At 38.4% G+C, this 19257-nt stretch overlaps 2 protein-coding genes, 1 long non-coding RNA gene and 1 other non-coding gene across 5 annotated transcripts in view; 2 read left to right on the top strand and 2 right to left on the bottom strand.

Moving 5' to 3' along the window:
* Positions 1-254: 254 nt before the first annotated feature.
* Positions 255-4271, top strand: LOC111337354 (cholesterol 24-hydroxylase). Its single transcript, XM_022943636.2, has 4 exons — positions 255-912; positions 1433-1766; positions 2487-2559; positions 3279-4271. Exons 1-4 carry the CDS (start codon positions 313-315, stop codon positions 3784-3786), a joined length of 1515 nt encoding a protein of 504 aa, XP_022799371.2. The 5' UTR covers positions 255-312; the 3' UTR covers positions 3787-4271.
* On the bottom strand, positions 3241-5512 carry LOC148723830 (uncharacterized). The gene is made up of 2 exons (XR_015991468.1): positions 5314-5512; positions 3241-5016 (listed from the first exon to the last, which is right to left on the bottom strand). It is a non-coding gene; the product is annotated as an uncharacterized LOC148723830 (long non-coding RNA).
* Positions 5513-5569: 57 nt separating this feature from the next.
* LOC111337349 (uncharacterized) lies at positions 5570-17626 on the top strand. Its single transcript, XR_015992075.1, has 9 exons — positions 5570-6066; positions 8976-9274; positions 10867-11020; positions 11963-12177; positions 12654-12786; positions 13762-13960; positions 14594-14625; positions 16008-16115; positions 16807-17626. It is a non-coding gene; the product is annotated as an uncharacterized LOC111337349 (transcript).
* LOC111337334 (uncharacterized) overlaps positions 17530-19257 on the bottom strand; it is a 25623-nt gene continuing 23895 nt past the window's right edge. For both annotated transcript variants that reach the window (XM_088732451.1, XM_022943613.2), the window contains exon 16: positions 17530-19002. In XM_088732451.1, the coding sequence (XP_088588577.1) occupies positions 18840-19002 (163 nt within the window). In that variant the 3' untranslated portion in view covers positions 17530-18839. The remainder of the gene's footprint in view (positions 19003-19257) is intronic.

Below are 19257 nucleotides of genomic sequence, written 5' to 3'. Positions count from 1 at the left end.
ACCGAGGTCAAGATTCTCCGACAGACCGTCCTGGCTCGGTTAATATAATAAGATGTTTATCATATGGCTGTGTCTTATATGCTAATTTTTTATATTCTTTATACCCTTTTTTTCTAGACCGGTCTAGTCTAGATGGGAAAATATAGACCGCTTTCAATATTGATTTCAGCCAATCAAATTCGTGACTTCGGTCGCTCCCAGTCCTTGTGAGACACAGCCATATAATAAAGCTATTTTACTGCTGACCAGCTCGTCGCCGGTGATGTAGAGGAAGTTAGTTGAGTTTCAAAAACTTTCCTGTGTCGAAACAACATGGCGACAATTGCTACTGTGTTGTTTTGGTTAGCGATCTCGATTGCAGCTTTGCTTGCCATCCTCTTCTCGGTCTTTTCGATTTACGTGATTTACCTCCATAGGAAGTTCAGTCATTTACCTGGGCCAAAAAGGGACAGCTTTTTCTTTGGTAATTTGCCTTATATCAAGCGCGAGTTGGCGAAAGGACATATTTTTCCCGAATTGGTCATCGAACTCAACCGAATTCACGGTCCAATAATTCTCCTATGGATTTTTCATAAGCCAATCACATTCGTGTCAGATCCAGAACTCATCCGAAAATGTTTAATCACGCTTAACCTACCGAAAAATCCGTTTGGATACATAAACCTCGGATACCCATTTGGTTATCGTATGATGGGGCATGGGTTAGTAACCCAAGTGGACCATGACGCGTGGCAGAAGCGAAGAGCACTCTTGAATCCAGCATTCCATCGACGATACTTGATGAATTTGATGAATACGTTTAACGAAAGCTGCGACTTATTTCTGGAAAAGTTGGATAACATGGCTGACGGAAGAACTATAGTGGACATGTCGGATGAGTTTGCACGAGTTACTCTAGATGTCATCGGAAAAGTGGGTAATTTATATAATATATGTGCGTGCAGAAGGAATTGAAAAGGTTTCCATAGAACCTCATTCTATTCTTAACTTAAGTCTTATGCCTAAATGCAGTTTACTGTTTTAACCATGACTCTCTTTTACTATTGTCAAAGAACTGTTCACAGAGTATATAAAGTATGGGGTTTTAAGGAGATTATGGCAAGGAATTTTTTTCCTGGCTGCTCTGAAGGACATAGTGGTGAATGTAAATTGCAGAAGATTGAATTGATGAATGAGTCAACTGATTCCTGTTTCAAAGGGTGCTCCCCTCTACCTAACCAACGAGCTCCAAAAAGTACTGCGGGTGACTGGTGCTCGAATCAGTTTGGTTCAACATAGATGCACAGAGCAGCATAAACAGTTACCTGAGATTGCTCCATATTCCAAATTTTTGAACTGCATTGGGCAATTTTCCAAGCTGAAACAACCTCCAAAAGATTATGCACATAATATTTCTAAGGCTTAACAAACATTTTCTTAAAACCAAACACAGGTTGCATTCAATGTTGATCTTGAAGCAGTCAAAGATGCCAACAGTCCATTCACATCATCTATTTCCAAATCACTTAAAGGAATGCAAGACTGTTTTCGGATGCCGTTTTGGAGGATATCTGTGACAACATTTCCTTATCAAAGGAGTGTGATTGAAGCCGGAAAATTCATACGTGATTTTGGAAGGAAGGTAATTCTCGAACGTCAAGAAGCTATGTTACGAGGAGAAGATACGCCTCCTGATATCCTTGCCCATATCTTGGGTGTCAAAGCAAAGGAGCCAAGTATTACAATTGAAGATATGGTGGATGAGTTTTTCACATTTTTCATCGCAGGTGGGTGAATAGTTACCTTCATTATCCACTGGTTAACGTAAATATAAGTAATCATATTCTCCATACTTTTTGTTACATTTCCTATGGTTGTGACCAAGGGAATTAGCTTTCAAAAACTGGTGAAATAAGTGACCATCTCCTATAGTCTCAATACCTTAGCATTCGATTCAGAGGTGACACAATCAGACAATTCAGACGCTAGATATTCCTATGGGATCCTGGGGATTAAAGGTTAAATGTGCACGTAGAAATTATATCAATCCAAGGGGAATGAACAGCTCATCTTAAAGATAACAGACAAGGTCTGTGCTTGAGGTAATTGGCCCATCCAGCCAAAGATTGTCCTAGTTTCCCTTGAATGAAGCAATTAGTAGTATTGCTACTCCCCCCTGGATGGAATGCTAGTCCATGACCTGGAGTCCAACACACTAACCATTAGGCCACTGGGTTTCCCTTGCTTTAATGATAATAAATTATAATAAGGGAACTGTAAGCCCAAACAAAATTTGAAAATTTTTGGCTGTTTGCATTTACTGATAGCATCACTTAAAACATGCTACATTTTGGAACATTTTCAGGAAAGCCAGGTATGGCCACGTAGCTCTGAAGGTGATGGGATTGAACCTATAAGAAACATATTATCCCACATTAGTAATAATTATTCATTTGACAGTGTGCACATCTTTTTTATAATGAATAGTGCCTTAATGATACATGTAGGTCAGGAAACTACATCCAACCAGTTGTCATTTACTCTCCATGAGCTGCTGAGGCATCCAGATATTGAGGACAGGTATGAGGTAGTAAGTTATAACTGTGCATTTTGCATTGTCAGTGCACAGTCTGCTGTATAGCCTTACCTACAGAGGTGCTCTTGAAGTACTTTAGACATAATTAAAATAGATATGTTATATGGAGTAAAAGTGGCTGGCCTGGACCATAAAAAAGCCTCAAAACCTGATTTTTAGCATAGTTATCATGAGTCATCTTTTTGTTATATCCAGTGTCAGGTGTATTTCACCTTTCGCTCCGACGAAGGGCTAACGCTCGAAACGTCAGCTTTTGTAATCATTACGGTGGCCAATTTACCATTTCAACTTTGTTGATATATCCAAAAGTATTTCAGCAATGTTGCTTTCCCAGAAAGTCCAAAAATTACAAAACCATTTGAAGTGGTATAATTAACAACTTTTTACTCAAATGGGGGGGGGGGGGGGGGAGGAATTACTCTTTTAGTATATACTAAAACAGTGAGATAACATAGCACAAAAGGATGAGTTAAACTCAATTATTCCTGCAACAATTACAATTATATTTTTTGGTGCAATCCAGATTGGGTTGTAAGAGGTGAATAGCAAAGGATATTAGGAGTTTCAGTAGCCAATTAGCGTGTGTCTTCAATGCTATCCACTGTTTTAGTGACATATACATCTAAAACATACTGCTGAATATTCACTGATTGTCACCTGCCTAGTAAAGTGTGAAATCAGTTTTAATTTCTTTTTTTTGTAGAGTAAATCAAGAGATTAGGGCTGTTCTTGGTTCACGTCAGTTTGTTGAATATAAAGATCTTGGAAACTTCCAGTTCTTAGGACAGACGCTCAAGGAAGGATTACGACTCCATCCCCCTGCTGGGGGAACAAACCGAATAACTGCAAAAGATGAAGACATTGGTGGCTATATCTTCCCTGCTGGCACTACTGTAAATCTAAGTAATTTTGTAATGCACCGACACCCAGACTCATGGAGAGAACCACATAAATTTGATCCTGACAGATTCTCGCCTGAGGTCAAAGATGAAATTCCACAATCTGTGTACTTCCCATTCTCCCTTGGCCCACGCACTTGTATTGGACAAACCTTTGCTCAGTTTGAGGCCCGTGTGTTTATGGCGAGACTTCTACAGCAGTTTGAATTGAGTCTCTGTCCTGGTCAAGATGAGATAAGATATGAGGAGTATTTGACCCTGAGGCCAAAAGGGGGTTTGCTTTGTACACTCAAACAACGGCATGAAACCTAGATTAAAAGAGAGTCAAAGAAATTTCAAGTGTTTTTAAATGAAGGAGCAACATGCACATATAATACAACAGAGGTAGAAAAACAGTTTTATAACCTGAATAGAAAGGGGGGGGGGTCTTCATTTACGAAGTCAAATTTAACTTTGTTTGATGCCACTTCTTCATGTGTTTACTCCAGCATTTTGTACTCAATTCTTCATTCATTGAGACTTTTGTACTACATGTTTCTTTTTTTTTCTCATTCTTGTTTAGCTATGTTAGTCTCTCAGCCATTATGGCATAATGCCCACAGGAATGAAAGCTTAGTTACAACAGGGAAATGCAACAGTAAAAACCTCCACTCGCTAGGGAACATTTCATTGTAGCTCCTTGGTTTTACACACAAGTGTCACTCTCTCATTTAAATGGAATGCCTTGAAGAAAGAATTATTGGTGGTTAAGCCTCATCATAATCATTGCATTTTCAAATAAATTTGCTCAACCATAACTGTTCACTCAAATTCAACTGTTAACAAAACCCTCTCATTCCTGTGCTTTCAACACTCACCAAACCTGTACCCCAAGGGTTACCCACCCACTACTACAAGGGTTACCCACTCACTACCCCAAGGGTGACCCACCCACTACCCCAAGGGTAGCCCACTGTCTACCCCACGGGACTTCAATTTTGATTGTAGTAGAAGGTAATTCTGTGTCTTGATCAGGCACCACAGCTAATGAAATTCAGCTTCAAAAAGCCTCTTGGACAGGATGTTATCCCAGAAGTGATTGAAATGGTAACTTCTCCCTATAATATCCCATACAGTATTCAGCAAACAGGTAATGAGAATGCACAAACATAAAAATCTTTGTAACTAGTAAAAGAAAATTATATTTCCCCTTTGTTACCCTACCTATAGACAGAGAAAACAACCATAACTATGCAATGTCGTATGACAAAATACGTCATGACCTCAGGCCAAATACGGTATTTTCCCGTCTGGCCCTCCCACTCAGTAAAAAAAGTACATATTACGTATCACAGAAGTCATTGGAGCCATCATACATTGGTTGACTGCTTCCAATACCGCAGTTGTAGCTTCTGCTGCATTCTGTCGATATCATTCGCCTCAGGGAGTGAATGAGTTGCCAGACGAACAAAATTAGCATATTGAGTGTTTCTCTGTTTTGGATCAAATTTCTCCGTAGAATGGAACAGAAGGGAAGTAGTAACGGAGACAACCACGGGAGAACTAAAACAAAAAAAACATCCACATAGGACGAATCATGCGGAAAAAACAATTCTGTGTATTTATCAGGGTACAAACCATCCTTTCGTCGTAGATAGAGGTTGTAATACGTCGATAGAGTCGACAGAGGTTGTAATACGGGAATTATTCGACCAAAGGACCCAACGGCACGAAAACGGCCGCTTTCACTGAAACCCTGAAAACTTTTAGCCATGAGCTCATCGCATTCCTGCGCGTTAAAATTCTGAAAGTAACGACAACACAGCTCCACGAGGAACAACAAACAGAAAATATACCCACCATCTTCTCGGTTGCATTTTCAACTCTAAATTCTTTATTAGTCTGTACTACACATTGTCTATCCTTCTAAAGACAGCCCGTGTGGTTCCGCTTCCAACCCCTATTTTTTCTCAGTTTTCCTTTTCCATCTAGAATTTTCTCAGAATTATTCCACGCGTAAGATTTCAGGAGAAAGTTAAACCAATGCGTTCTGGTTTCAACAAACATTAATTTTATTACCATTCTTAGGAGTATCCACTTTTTGACGTCATAGGGTGTAACGACAGGAAGTTGGAACGGTTTATAAATGTAAATATTTCAGTCTCTGAAGAGGTCAGAACTTATTATCACTTTCGAAATCACGCTCAGTAACGTGCGCCTGTTTTAATCATAGTCGGAGAGTAAGCTGTGGCTCGTAATCTGCGTAAAGAAACATGCCATCGACGACTGTGGTTACCTTGAACTCTTTCACAAGAATCGTTGTTTTATTTTTTTGCCTAGCTACTCTGCAACTTCCTTCGATACAAAGTACTTTTAGTGAGGATGGTGTTGAGAAGTATGTTATTACTAGAAGAGAAAGGAACGATAGCGACGTATTCAAGGTTATTTACAAAAGTAGTCACAAGTGTCCTGAAGACGTTTGTGAAAACTCCTCTGCTTGGGTGAACAACATCGCTCCATGCAGCTGTTCATGTAGAGCCAACACTGCTACTTTCCTCCCGCAATTAGGAAGTTGTGGTGATATAGCAAGTGTAAAGAAATCTCTGTTTGGAAGTAAGTAAGAATCATTTTATAATAAATGAAGGAAGAAAGTGAATGTTTTTCATAGGGTGGATACTGCCATCTGACGGATACGTGTTAAAAAGCATACTGCGATACCCACTGGATAGAGATATATATGCATATATATATAGATATTTCTGTATGCGAGGGAAACCCTGACCCTGTACACCCCAAGTAATCATACTTAAATAGAATAAATGTTTGAAAAGAAAATTTGCCCTGAGCGGGATTTGAACCCACGTCCCTCCTGTTACTAGTCAGGTGTGATGACCACTACACTATCAGGACAACCATGCTGACAACACGGCAATCAAAGACTTGCCAGCATGGTTGTCCTGATAGTGTAGTGGTCATCACCTGTTTAGTAATAGGGGGACGTGGGTTCAAATCCCGCTCAGGGCAAATTTTCTTTTCAAAAATTTATTCTATTTATGTATATATATATATATATATATATATATATATATATTGTATTGCTGTAATTAAAGGCTGATAATCTTCGCTCCCTTCGCTCCGACGAAGGGCTAACGCTCGAAACGTCAGCTTTTGTAATCATTACGGTGGCTAATTTACCATTTCAACTTTGTTTATATATCCAAATTATTGCTGTAATTGTTTGTTAAGTTCAGGTTTGATCTTATTTATATAAAAAGCTTCTTTGAGTTTTAAATCAATTGAGTTGTTAGCAGAATCCAGAATACTAAAGCAAGAAAGGGTGAAAGTTCTTTCAATAATATGCGAAAAAAAAGAATTACGTTTTAAAGTGTCGGAAAGTTTCTTAAGATCGTTTTGAAGGTCGGAGGAGGTGTTGTTGATTTTGTAGATACGGTCAGTAAGAGTTCGGATAACGCCAATTTTGTAGCATGATGGAATAAAACTAAGAAATTTGTTAGGAGACCCGTGCAGGTTTTTTTATGAAAAACTGAAAAAACACAATCATTCGAAGAGTTAATTTGAATATATCAACAAAGTTGAAATGGTAAATTGGCCACCGTTACGATTATAAAAGCTGACGTTTCGAGCGTTAGCCCTTCGTCGGAGCGAAGAGTTGTCGATAAATATATCAAGAAAGGAGAGTTTACCATCATTCTCTTTTTCGAAAGTGAATTTTATGTTGGGGTGCTGTGAATTAATGTAATCAAAAAATGACATAGCATCCTGTTTATTGTGGAAGACACAGAAGGTGTCGTCAACGTAACGCCTATAAAGTAGAAGGCGAGTCGAATGGTTAAAATTATTTAGCCACGTTTCTTCGTGGAAACCAAGAAAAAGATTAGCTAGGATGGATGCTAACTGAGAACCCATCGCTACCCCATCAACTTGATCATAAAATTTTCCATTAAAAAGAAAATGAGTCTCAGCTGTAGCGAATGAAAACAGTTTCTTGAGGTCGGATTTTTTGATCGAACATTTAGCGTCATGCTTAAAAATAAGATCAACAGCAATATCGATAATTACATTTAACGGAATATTGGTAAAAAGACTTTCAACATCAAAGGAAATGAGAAACTTGTTGTTATGATCGAAACTCCTGAGTATTTATTCATCTACTTTTCTGTTATATAATTTCTCACGTTCTGTTACTTATTGATTGAAGATGGCATAAGCATGCCGAAGCATGTCTCTCAAAAAAGTTGTATATTTCTTACAATATTTATCATACTTGCTGCTACAACGACCATATATATATATACACCTTGCTTATATATATGCACTTAGCCTTCGGGCGAACTCATCACCTTAGTTGTGATTTGAGCACTCTCGCATGGCAACATGCCTGCACTTGGACCCACAAGTGTAGCGCCCAGGCAATGGTTTATTCCAGAGCTTGGCCCAGTGTCTGCACTGCACTGACGAGACCCACATAGGTCGAAACAGTGTGCACTCTGTCTGCAGTTATATATATATATATATATATATATATACATATATATATATATATATATATACATATATATACATACATTTATTGTTCAAGTCGTGCTGTTGCCATGAATTTCATTCGCCTTTTCGCTTAGTGGTTGGTTCATTTATGCACGGTGCTTCTTTCAACAAATGAAATTCGGAGGCATTGTTAGGAATTGTGAAGTTCTGTCGAGGACCCTCACCGTTATCTTTTTAGGGTGCTCCCGCGGAAAATTTAGACGATGACGTAATGGAAACACGCTTAATGGGTGACATTGCTCTCGACAGACTGCTCCAGAAGAATGTGATCAGTGTGGTTTTGTGCGTAGTGTGTCTCATTAATTAACGCATTTATCTGAGGAAATTTAATCTTCTCTTATGTTTTTTTTGTTTCCAAAAAAAAGTGAAAAATGTGTCCTAGAAACCAGTTTTTTAGCATAACTTCTCTAGTTTCATAGATTCACCAAAGCGAAAAATTAGAAGCTGCGACTCTACCTTAACGAGGAGACCACGTTTTCTCTACCGCTCCAGAAATGAAACATTCAGTATGGCCAAAGCTTGGTCGGAAATGTCGTGATTGACTTTGCCGTGACCAAATTTCTTTGTTTTTGTTTGTTTTTTCTTTTCAACGCGCGAATTTTTGAAAGTTTCCAAAGTAATAAAACAAAAATCACCGATAGCAAATTATTTACTACGGTTTTACTTAGAACGTGGCGATGCCTTCTCCTGTAAAGGTGAAACAGAGGTCTGACTTCATATTCAAAATACAGTGAAGACTTTGTGCCAGGGGAAAAGCTCTCTCAAGAAAACTGTAGGATAATTTCTGAATTAACGCGCGCTGGATGTCACCGTTGTCGTTTTGCGAGCAAGGTCTCTAAGAAGCTAGCCAACTTAAGGATTCTCTCTGCCAACATGCCTACTTTGTTAGTTAAAAATTACTAAAATTGCAGTCTTGATTATGCTGAATTAATTTGTCACCTCTGGTTACTTTGTAGGTTGCTCACAAGCGCTTGGTTTGGAAAGCGGGAAAATCAGCGATTCCCAACTAACTTCCTCGGATGTTTTTCCAGGTTTTAGTCCATCGGAGGGAAGACTAAATAATGATAAGGCCTGGTGCCCAGCTGAAAATACGCAGTTCTTTGAAATCGACTTATTGAAGGTCAGGCATGTCTCAGCCCTCGCAACTCAAGGATACCAAGGAAAATTCAATAACTATGTTAAAACATTTGAGATAAAGTACAGTTATGATGGTGCAACTTGGTTTGATTACCAAGATGAAAACGAAAAAAAAAAGGTACGGAATACCTAACTTTGTTTCATAGCTAGCAGTGCAAGAAAAACAAAGTATTGATTCTTTCCCACGGAAAACGAGACAAGAGACGTTTGTGACATGCCTGAGCAAGAGCGGAATATGCATTTGTGAAGACCTTTTAAAAACGTAACGAAAACTGATAAAATAACTTTATCTTTAAGGTGGTCAAATGAAAAACGAGCACGCGCTGGCTTTCTTTCCCATGCAGCTCTCTATAGTAAAGTTCTTGATTTTGCATTAAGCATATCTATTGCTATATAACAAACGCTTTATTTTGAGCAATAGTGAAAATCAGACCTGAAAAAAATTTCAGGCCTGTACGGGACTCGAACCACTGACCTCTGCGATACTAGTGCAGCGCTCTACCAATTGAGCTAACAAGCCAACTGGGAGCAGGCCATCAAATTAATTCGATATAAACCCGTAGATGATAAATCAAACAACAACAAACATATGAAACATATGTGTGAACTGCGGTTATGAGACGTATATGAGAACGATCCTTCGCAGTAAAGCACTATTTGAGCAATAGTGAAAATCAGACCTGAAAAAAATTTCAGGCCTGTACGGGACTCGAACCACTGACCTCTGCGATACTAGAGGTCAGTGGTTCGAGTCCCGTACAGGCCTGAAATTTTTTTCAGGTCTGATTTTCACTATTGCTCAAATAGTGCTTTACTGCGAAGGATCGTTCTCATATACGTCTCATAACCGCAGTTCACACATATGTTTCATATGTTTGTTGTTGTTTGATTTATCATCTACGGGTTTATATCGAATTAATTTGATGGCCTGCTCCCAGTTGGCTTGTTAGCTCAATTGGTAGAGCGCTGCACTAGTATCGCAGAGGTCAGTGGTTCGAGTCCCGTACAGGCCTGAAATTTTTTTCAGGTCTGATTTTCACTATTGCTCAAATAGTGCTTTACTGCGAAGGATCGTTCTCATATACGTCTCATAACCGCAGTTCACACATATGTTTCATATGTTTGTTGTTGTTTAAACGCTTTATTGAAGTCTTTATTGACCAAGCTTGTCCGGTAAAGATGGCTGGATACCTTGATAGATTTTCTTGTATGTTAAAATTGAGAGTTAGGAAAAATTTCCATGAAAAATAATGACGGACCATAGGGAGTCAATTTAGTTTGAAAATAGTAACCATCTGACTTACATCCATCTGATAGCCCCTTCAAGGTACATACAGGGCAGGGTGACTAGACTCGCTTTTTCCTCCTTGACTTTAGTTGTTTCGATGTTTTGAAAATTTCCTATACTACAGGGGCTGCGGTTCTATGTTTATTTTATACCTGTTCTCTTGAAAAATATAATTTCATAATAGTTAAAATACTTAAACATCCTCATGATATCATTATTAAGTTGAAGGAGAGACAGGCAAGTTAATTTCATGCGCCAAGATTTTATCGGCTGGTCACGATCAATTTTCTTCACAAAGAGAATTTGACCCTGCTTGTAAGCCATTTTTATTATTTTTCGCTTGATGAAGATATCATGAGAGAAAAAATTGCGTTTTCAACATTTTGGCTCGTAAATGTTTAAACAAATGTTCACTCTCTCAGGAATTTACTGGAAATAGTGACACAGACACAATGAAATACAACTACTTCAAGCAGACATTTGAAACAAGGTTCCTCAGGATATATCCTAAAGCGTATAACCGAGGTGGGTTCAGATGTCTCAGAGTTGAAGTATATGGGTGTAGTGACAATACTGGTAAGTGATTTTAATAGACGCCTACTACAATCATAACCATTACAATTTCCCCAAATGTGACTGGTACATTAGTTGCTTTATTTTCTACTAATCATTTTGCAGAGTTGCGATGGGATCGTTAGCTGTAATCGGACACCTGTGATCGAACAGTTAAATCAGCCCAGCTAAATCCACCAATCACGGAATCGATTTATTTTACCGTAGCAAGAGCCACTTTACCTACAAAACTTGATTGATGATTACGTTTTGGATAATTGATATCGAAAGCCTTTCCTCAAATGAATGTATCTGTTTTTTCGAGAAATGTAAAGGTTATGATTAATAGGTAACAGGACTTTGTATCGCCCAATTTAGTCTGTAATCATATTCGTGATGGACAAATTGGACTCCCGCTTCGCGGTCGGTGTTGTAATCACCCCCTCAGTTCTGTTCCCATTATTACATGATTACTTCTGTAAGGGACATATGATATCACTGAATGTAGTTAAGAGGTTGATTTTGCTTATACCAACAGTTTGACCCTATGCGCGAAAATAAAATAGATACATTTCTTTACACAAATAGAAAAATGTATGTATGTGGGACATAATATCTGACTCTTTCGACTGGATTTCATAATATTTCTGGCCTCTTGTTCACCAGCAAGTAGATGGAGCAACCAATTCCACCATTTAAAATAGGGTTCGTGCGTTTTCATGCACACACGCACCTTCTTGTAATAATTCAAATAATAAATCGATTTAATTATGGGTTTCTTGTGAGGATAATGTGTCAGGTAAAGATACAATTAAGATAATGATTGTAAAATTATGACTTAAACTTTCTCAATGAACATTTCCAGAGGTGGACAGCTCAATTCACCACTGCCCCCAGAGAGTAAGAGCTACTTCTGCAGTGTGATTGATCAAAATAAATTGATACTTTAAATTGCATTTTTTGCAGTTTGCTCCAGTTTCTTCGAGTGGCCCTTTTCAGTAGAATCTTTCGACCTGAAAAATGCTGGAGAGGTGGATATTGGGTCAAATAATAGCTATCAAGCCTGTCAAGTTGTTCCTGGAAGCACAGCATATTATGATTATCAACTGGAAAACAAGTGGGCGCGGGTATCTTCAGAAATCTTCAAAATGGAGAGAGCACATGGCAAACTAATTTTCAAGGTTTCGTATCTATGGTTTTAGAGCGTTTTGTTTAAAGCATGTAGGCTAGGAGCTCACAAATATTGTTATTGCCTTACCGACAGCCCAGTGGCCACCTTCTCATATTCACAAAGGATGTGATGGTCCTAGCACGGTGCATGTCAGTCAGTAGATCAATGAACGCTGTAGGGTTCAAATTTGCCTTAAGCCTTATTGAAAGTTAATATGAAGTCTCAAGAGACTACATTATAATATCTTGGAAGTCTTTAAAAATTGGAAGGTGTCTGCGATCTTTGCGAAGCTAAAAATTATCCTTTTAAGGATCATTAAAATTGCTGATTTGGATTTATTTTTCTGAGAAAAATATCGGAACAATGTTTTCTTGGATCAACTGGTGAATACTCAATTTTTGGCATAACCTTTCGACTTACTGGTGTTACGATCAGAGAATGTCTTAATTAATCTGTGTCTTGCTCATTTTTCTTTGAATTCTGTAGTGGATGAATGGAGCTGACAAGAATCTGTTTGGAAGAATTGTACGAATAATGATCAATTGCAGTTATTCAGCATCTCCATCTCGACCACCCAGGAAAGCTTGTCTTATTTTTAAGTCCTCAGGGAAAATCACTTGTGAGTTATAGTTTCTTTAAAATTGATAACGATTTTCAGCCTTTTAACCTTTTAAAAGTTTAAACAGTATTCGTTAGAGTCGCCACCAGCCAGCTTTTTCATCAACTAATTGTTTCTGAAACATTATAGGTCCACTGTGATAAGACAAAACAACCTGAGAAAATACCTGTTAAGATATGAAATAGTTTTAAGCTTAAATTCTCTTGTATATACCTCAAAAGATGGAATTAAACTGAAAAAAAAAAAAAGAAGAAAAAGAAAAAAAACCAGCACGAAATGCCAACAGAGTGGATACTGGTGCCCCTTAGGTACCCACCCTGTTTCCAGCTGGCTATTATTTTATGACTGGCTACTTAAAAAAGTCTCTGGAGGACGCTGATGTAAAGAGTAAATAACATGTGACACGGTTACTAAATGCATTTTTAAAATTCTCAGTGTTTGGTTGCGCGTTGATTTTTTTTTAAGGGGCGATAGTCTTAGACTCCTAACAAATAGCTGTAAAAGGGAAGCCGAAACAGTACAAAGGCTTAGCTCTTGTGTCGTAGTCTCTAGTACAAAAGGCATGGCGGGTAGGCACACATAATTTTTCTGTGGGAAGATTCTGGGGAAAGGGGTAGCACGAGGGGTATCTCACTCGTTAAGAGAAGTAGCAATATAAGGTTAGAGAAATAAGAATAGTCTCTTCTGTGAAATACATATATATGAACTGCGGTTATGAAACGTATATGTGCACGATCCTTCGCAGTAAAGCACTATTTAAGCAATAGTGACCCATTTTAGGACAGTTTATTGGGGTAGTCTGTGGACAAGGGGTCAGTGTTTTGTCCATCGTCATTTGTAAGTGCCCTCGATCTTAGATCTTAGTCTCGAGGTTCACATTTGGGGGGTCTTTTCTATTGGAGTTATATTTGGGTTTCAAAGCCAGCTTTGCATGTAACTGTTGGTCGTATTGAAAATGAATATCATATTGATGAGGCTTGAACTCTGATTATCAACACTATTTCTCGCAGACAACTTCAGTCACAGAATCCGTCCGCGGCACAAGTAAGGAAGACGCAGGAACAGATGGAATTTACAGTGGATCTGGTGTTGTGATTGGCATTGGAGTGGGATGTGCACTTGTGCTTGGAATCTTTATCACTTTTCTTGTTGTATCGTGCAAGCGACGGGAATCGTAAGTCTAATACTTTTTTTTACAAATCTTGACTCATTTTTTCTTTGAATACACGTGTGTTGCCAGTTTCAAACTTTGTGCTAATCATAAATGTGACCGTGATTTCTTGCAGTTGTCAAAAAGAATACGGCAAGGACTGTTCAAAACTTACAAAAAGACTTTAGGTTCCTTTAAAGTCTAACTTTACATTGTCTGTTCACTTCTTGTGATGCCTAGACTTTTGACTGTTAAATTTTGTTCCATTTCGACTCATCACAACCGTTTTGGATCAAATATTGAGTACTAAGATTTATTGTGTGCAGTTTTAAGCACAAGTAGATGATATGTCTAAATTTGCTTTTTGTAAGGATTCATTACAAAAGCAGCACCTAAACTTTGGTCTTATGAGTAAAAAGCATGTTCTTAGTGTAATGTGTTTAGCTTATAGATTCCACGCTACCACACATCTGTTCAATGACAGATCACAGAAGACATCAAAAATGTGGTAAGAACAAAACCGCGCAGCACGAGCCGCGGCAAAATGTTAATGGTGACGTCATCCAGTTCGTCTGTCCTCTAATCAATATTAAGTAGGAACCATTCAAAATGCGTGTATAATTCAGCATATCATAAAAATTGAAATTTTTCACACAGGAACAACGAACAGCAAGAAGCAAAACCAGCAGGTAAATTTTATTTTCATTGGCAGTTGATTGTAGAGTTTTATAGGATTGGAAAGGTACATCATCGAGTCCATTAAGCATTGCAATCAATACCTATTTTGAAATGTTTCACTTGCAATCAAAATCCATGTTGAAAGAATGTCACATTAAATGCTTGAACAGAAACATGGTGAATTGAATGCTATTACAAGATTGGGAGGACAAGTAAGGCAAGGCAACTGGATGGATTTTTGCAGCCCAGCGAGCGTAACGATCGAGAAGTAACATAATCAGGATTTAAGAAGAATATATAAGTGGGAGGGGGGCAGTTCTCGAATTAATCACTTTTTACCAGAATGTGTCACTTTTTACCAAAATACATCGCATTTAACCAGCGTGCACTGCGCCCCGTTTGTTGTGGTCAGTGTATTGCGTTACATAGCATTACTACTGTAAGGACATTTCCTATATGTACTCAAATGTCTTGTAAATCTACTTTCTTAAGTAAAGGCAAACCAACTTATCGCGGGTATTACATAGTAAATCAACTATCTTGATCACTAGTGAAGGAAAGTTCAATTAGAGCAACGAAAGGAGTCACTTGATCAATGAATAACTGCACCTTGCGTAAGTTGACATTCCGGTAAGCCGTAAAGCAAGAGGTGTTGATAAGCCTGTGCGACTCCATTCGCTAGCGCTTTAATCCTCTGCCCTCAAAGTTAATATTAAGGTCTCTCTGAATGACTTTCCTTTGCGATGTGATAATAAGGATTACTTATAAGATGTCATTTCCCCATCTGTGTGTTCTTGAAGTTTGGCAAAGCCGGATGAGCTTGTGTTACAGAACGCAATATTTTTCTTCTGCGCGCACGCCTTCTTCTTCGTCTTTAAGTATACTTTTTCTCTCGCAGAAAATGACGTCAGAGATACGTTTTTGAAAACCTCCATCTAGGTACCCTCCATTGATTACGACCCCCCCCCCCGTTCCAAATAGAAAAAAAATTCCAATTCGCCTTGGTAGGTAGTCAATGAACTAACTAAAATCGCAATACAATGCGTAAAGGTGAAATAGAATTGACACAAGGCTTTGCAAAGTGCCTCAGGTTCTCGGGATGGATTGGAAAGTATGGGATATGTGAGTGACTGGCATTATTATGGATCTCAAATGCATTACTAAGATTGCTATTGCTGTTCTTACATTCATATCGGCCAAAGATTGCATCGTGTTATCGCTGTCCTTAACTATAAAAGCACCGATCATGTCCGTCAAAGATGATTAGTAACTTAGTTTTAGTAATTAGTAAGAGCCTAGAACCCAAAATGATTGTCCTGTAGAATCTATCACTTAAATAGATTTTGATTAAATATTGTTTTTAATAGTTTTTAAAAATGACTTTTGATCCTAGTTGGGAACCCAGTGGTCGAGATTCAAATGGAAAGATCAATAGAGGATGTTTCAATCTCCGGTGAACAAGACGGTCAATCGACATACCAAGACCTTCTTACCAATAATGGTGAGTTAGTAAAGAATACAGTGTAACGGTTACTTAGATTGTTTTTCGGCGGTGTCCATCCAAAGACCTTTAATGATCACATTGTTTTTATAGCACATACCTGTGGTGAGGGTAGGGAGTTCTCGTTTTATATTAGCTTGAACACAAGTCTTTTGAGCTTGTATGATGAACTCTTGGCGGGAAGAAAACAGTCAGTGATGTTACCACACGGACAAGTCGTGATCACTCTCAGATACTGTTCATTGTGTTTACGTTAGCATGCCAAACAAGTTTGACTTAAATTATAAAAATGTGATTGCTACTTCATACTCCATCTGAAGAGTGTCTGCGTGCATCTTGAGGTAACATTTTGAAGCGTAGCCATTACAAAGTAAGACACTACATTGCAGTAAGCTCAGGTTGTAACTTCTCAATTCTCAGGCACTAATAATGATAAAAAGTGACTATTAAGTGAAAATGTAAAACAGACATTTACACTTGCCTTAAGACAATTTATACACCAAACTTCATTATCAACTTTACGATGTTCAACAGACGTCTTCCTTCTATGCTCTGATGCCTGTTGTTCTTCCCAAGAAATAGTTACTAAATTGTTCTTGACGGTTATCCCTAATCAACCATTTTCATTCTTTGAGGGGAGGTTTTACAAATTCATTTATTAAAAAAAAGTGTTTTCCCATATCCACTCCAGGACAAAGTAATGGTGGAGCTGATCCTTCGGAAGGTTACTATGGTTACTGTTCTCTTTACAAAAGTGTGGACAAGAACACACCAGTTACAGTTGCACCAGTTTACCAAAATGTACACACACCAGAGTCAGCACCAGATTATCAAAATGTGCAGACACCAGTAACAGCACCAGACTATCAGAATATGCAGACCCTGAAGGGTGGCGTACCATATGCTCCAGTGCACAGCCTTGAGTCCAAACAGAATCTAAATATAATCTCCTAAAGGGGTCTGATAGGCAAAATGTGTATGAACCCTTAACGAAAGTGGCAACTTAATTGCACGGAAAACTAATGGGCCTTGAGGTAAAGACAAAGAAGCTACATTCGGTCCAATGTTGATTCAAGTCAAGTGCTGTTCGGGATCTATGAGTTGTCAGTAAAGAAGTCCACACTGACTCTCCATGTTTTCAGAGATTTGATGAAGAATATGACTTGTATAAATTTTTTCAAAACTTTTTCTTTCTACACTTTGACATGATTTTTGTTACATTTTTGAAGTGAAATTATTATTTCTTATGAAGAAGTAGTGAGAAACAGGTATTGCCGAGGTCGGTAAGGAATTTTTCTTCCTTTTAAAGGTTAAACTGTGGTTTGTGTACCGCAGGTGGACTTACCGGCGGGCATGTCTCGATCGGTCATCCCAAGTGGGACGCAGAAAAAAAAGTTTGCAAAATGAGAGAGGATTATGCTGAACTTTGATCTTTAATATTTCTTGACATTTTTTACCATTTTCTTCCCTTTACACATAACATTTGTAGAATAAAGTGTATTATTATCCAACTACGCTTCGTAGAGTACAAATAACGCCATAGACGAGTACAAATATCACACGGTATTTGTACTGTAGAGTACCGGTTAAACAGGTTTTCTCGCATCGCGCAAGCGAAGAATTGGATTGTCGTTACAAAAAAAAAAAGGCGGACAATTTGAATCGTATTTCCGACGACGAAGAGTTAGAATGGCTGGCAAATATAGATCCAAGGTTGTAAGATGAATCGAACGAAGAAAAACAGCAAGACGACCAGGAAATTTCTTCATTTATTGAAGAAAATAGAAACAGCAACTCGACAACGTGCCAATTCCGTTCCGCTTCGCATACTTCTGTCACGCACTCCCCGTAACTAAATATCCGCGAAATTCGCCCGCACTGAACTGACAGTTTGGCGTGTTGAATAATAAATTACTTATTAGACGTTTTGTTGTGTAGTATCGCCGAGTATTTTTACCCGTTATTTGTATCTTGACTCGCCCTACGGGCTCGTCAAAATACGACACAACTCGTAAAAATACTCAGCGATACTACACAACAAAACGTCTAATAAGATATATATAGAAGAAATAAAGCTACATTTTCAATTTATAGTTTGATCCAACCTTGACATGGGACGAAGAAATGACAATACAAACGCAGAAATGTAGTTTAAAAGACGAATATTTACAATGGTTAAGTTAAAAGTCGGACTGACCAAGGAATCCTTCGAATGCTTGATTTTTTATATTTCTTGTGAAAGAAGAAATTTACGAGCAAAGACACAGCATCTTAAATGACTAAAAAAAGTTTGGACGCAACCTGCGTTGATTACAGGTGGAAGTGACGTCCATCTGGTATTAAGAAAAAGATGCGTTGCACTAAGGTCTGGGCCACATGGCAATTAAAATCCTTGCTTGGCCTTAGCGGTTTTCAGTTTACAAAGTCATTTGGGCTATCTAGACGCTATGACTAGAGATTGAAGATGGCCGCCTCACAAGTGCTGGCAAATTTTTCTGGAAATCCTCCATCAACAGATGAAAAGATTGCGCAATCAAGAGAACAAGTAAGTTATCACTCAGACTTGAAAAATCGTCGCTGCAGGACTCAGTCTTGATGCCTTGCACAAATACCATTTTGTACAAAGACGACACAAAATGAAACTGACAAGCAACTATAACGTTCGTTCTTCAGGTTTAACAACGTTTTTGACACTATTCCCCGCACCATAAGACCTGTAAATAATCATGGTGTAGGTGTCCGCTGACCCTCCTCTCGCGGTTCAGAGTTTTCGCTCTTAGCTTCTTTCGCCTCCCGGGTTCTTCTACTCTTCTTCTTGCTCGACACCAGTTCTCCCTCTTCCGGGCCGCCGGAAGTTTCAGACCCAGCCGTTTTACTGTGCCTTTTTCTAAGGCAAAAAGAGATTAAACTTACCAAAAAGGTTAAACACCTACAATTTCTTTTCTATAGGTGGGATGGATAGCCCATGAGTGTTTCACCTAAAATAGACCATATTTTTAAAGAACCAACACCAAGCGCAGAAAACGTGCGGGTTAAGACGAGAATGTACTAATTTAAGCAAATCAAGGTTTCGTTAACTCAGACGGTGATTTTATTTGATCGGACATGTGAATTTCAACTAAAAAGAACCATGAAGAGCATC

Source organism: Stylophora pistillata, chromosome 9, assembly GCF_964205215.1.
Source record: "Stylophora pistillata chromosome 9, jaStyPist1.2, whole genome shotgun sequence".
Lineage (NCBI taxonomy): Eukaryota > Metazoa > Cnidaria > Anthozoa > Scleractinia > Pocilloporidae > Stylophora > Stylophora pistillata.
This window is presented reverse-complemented; position numbering and strand designations above follow the sequence as displayed.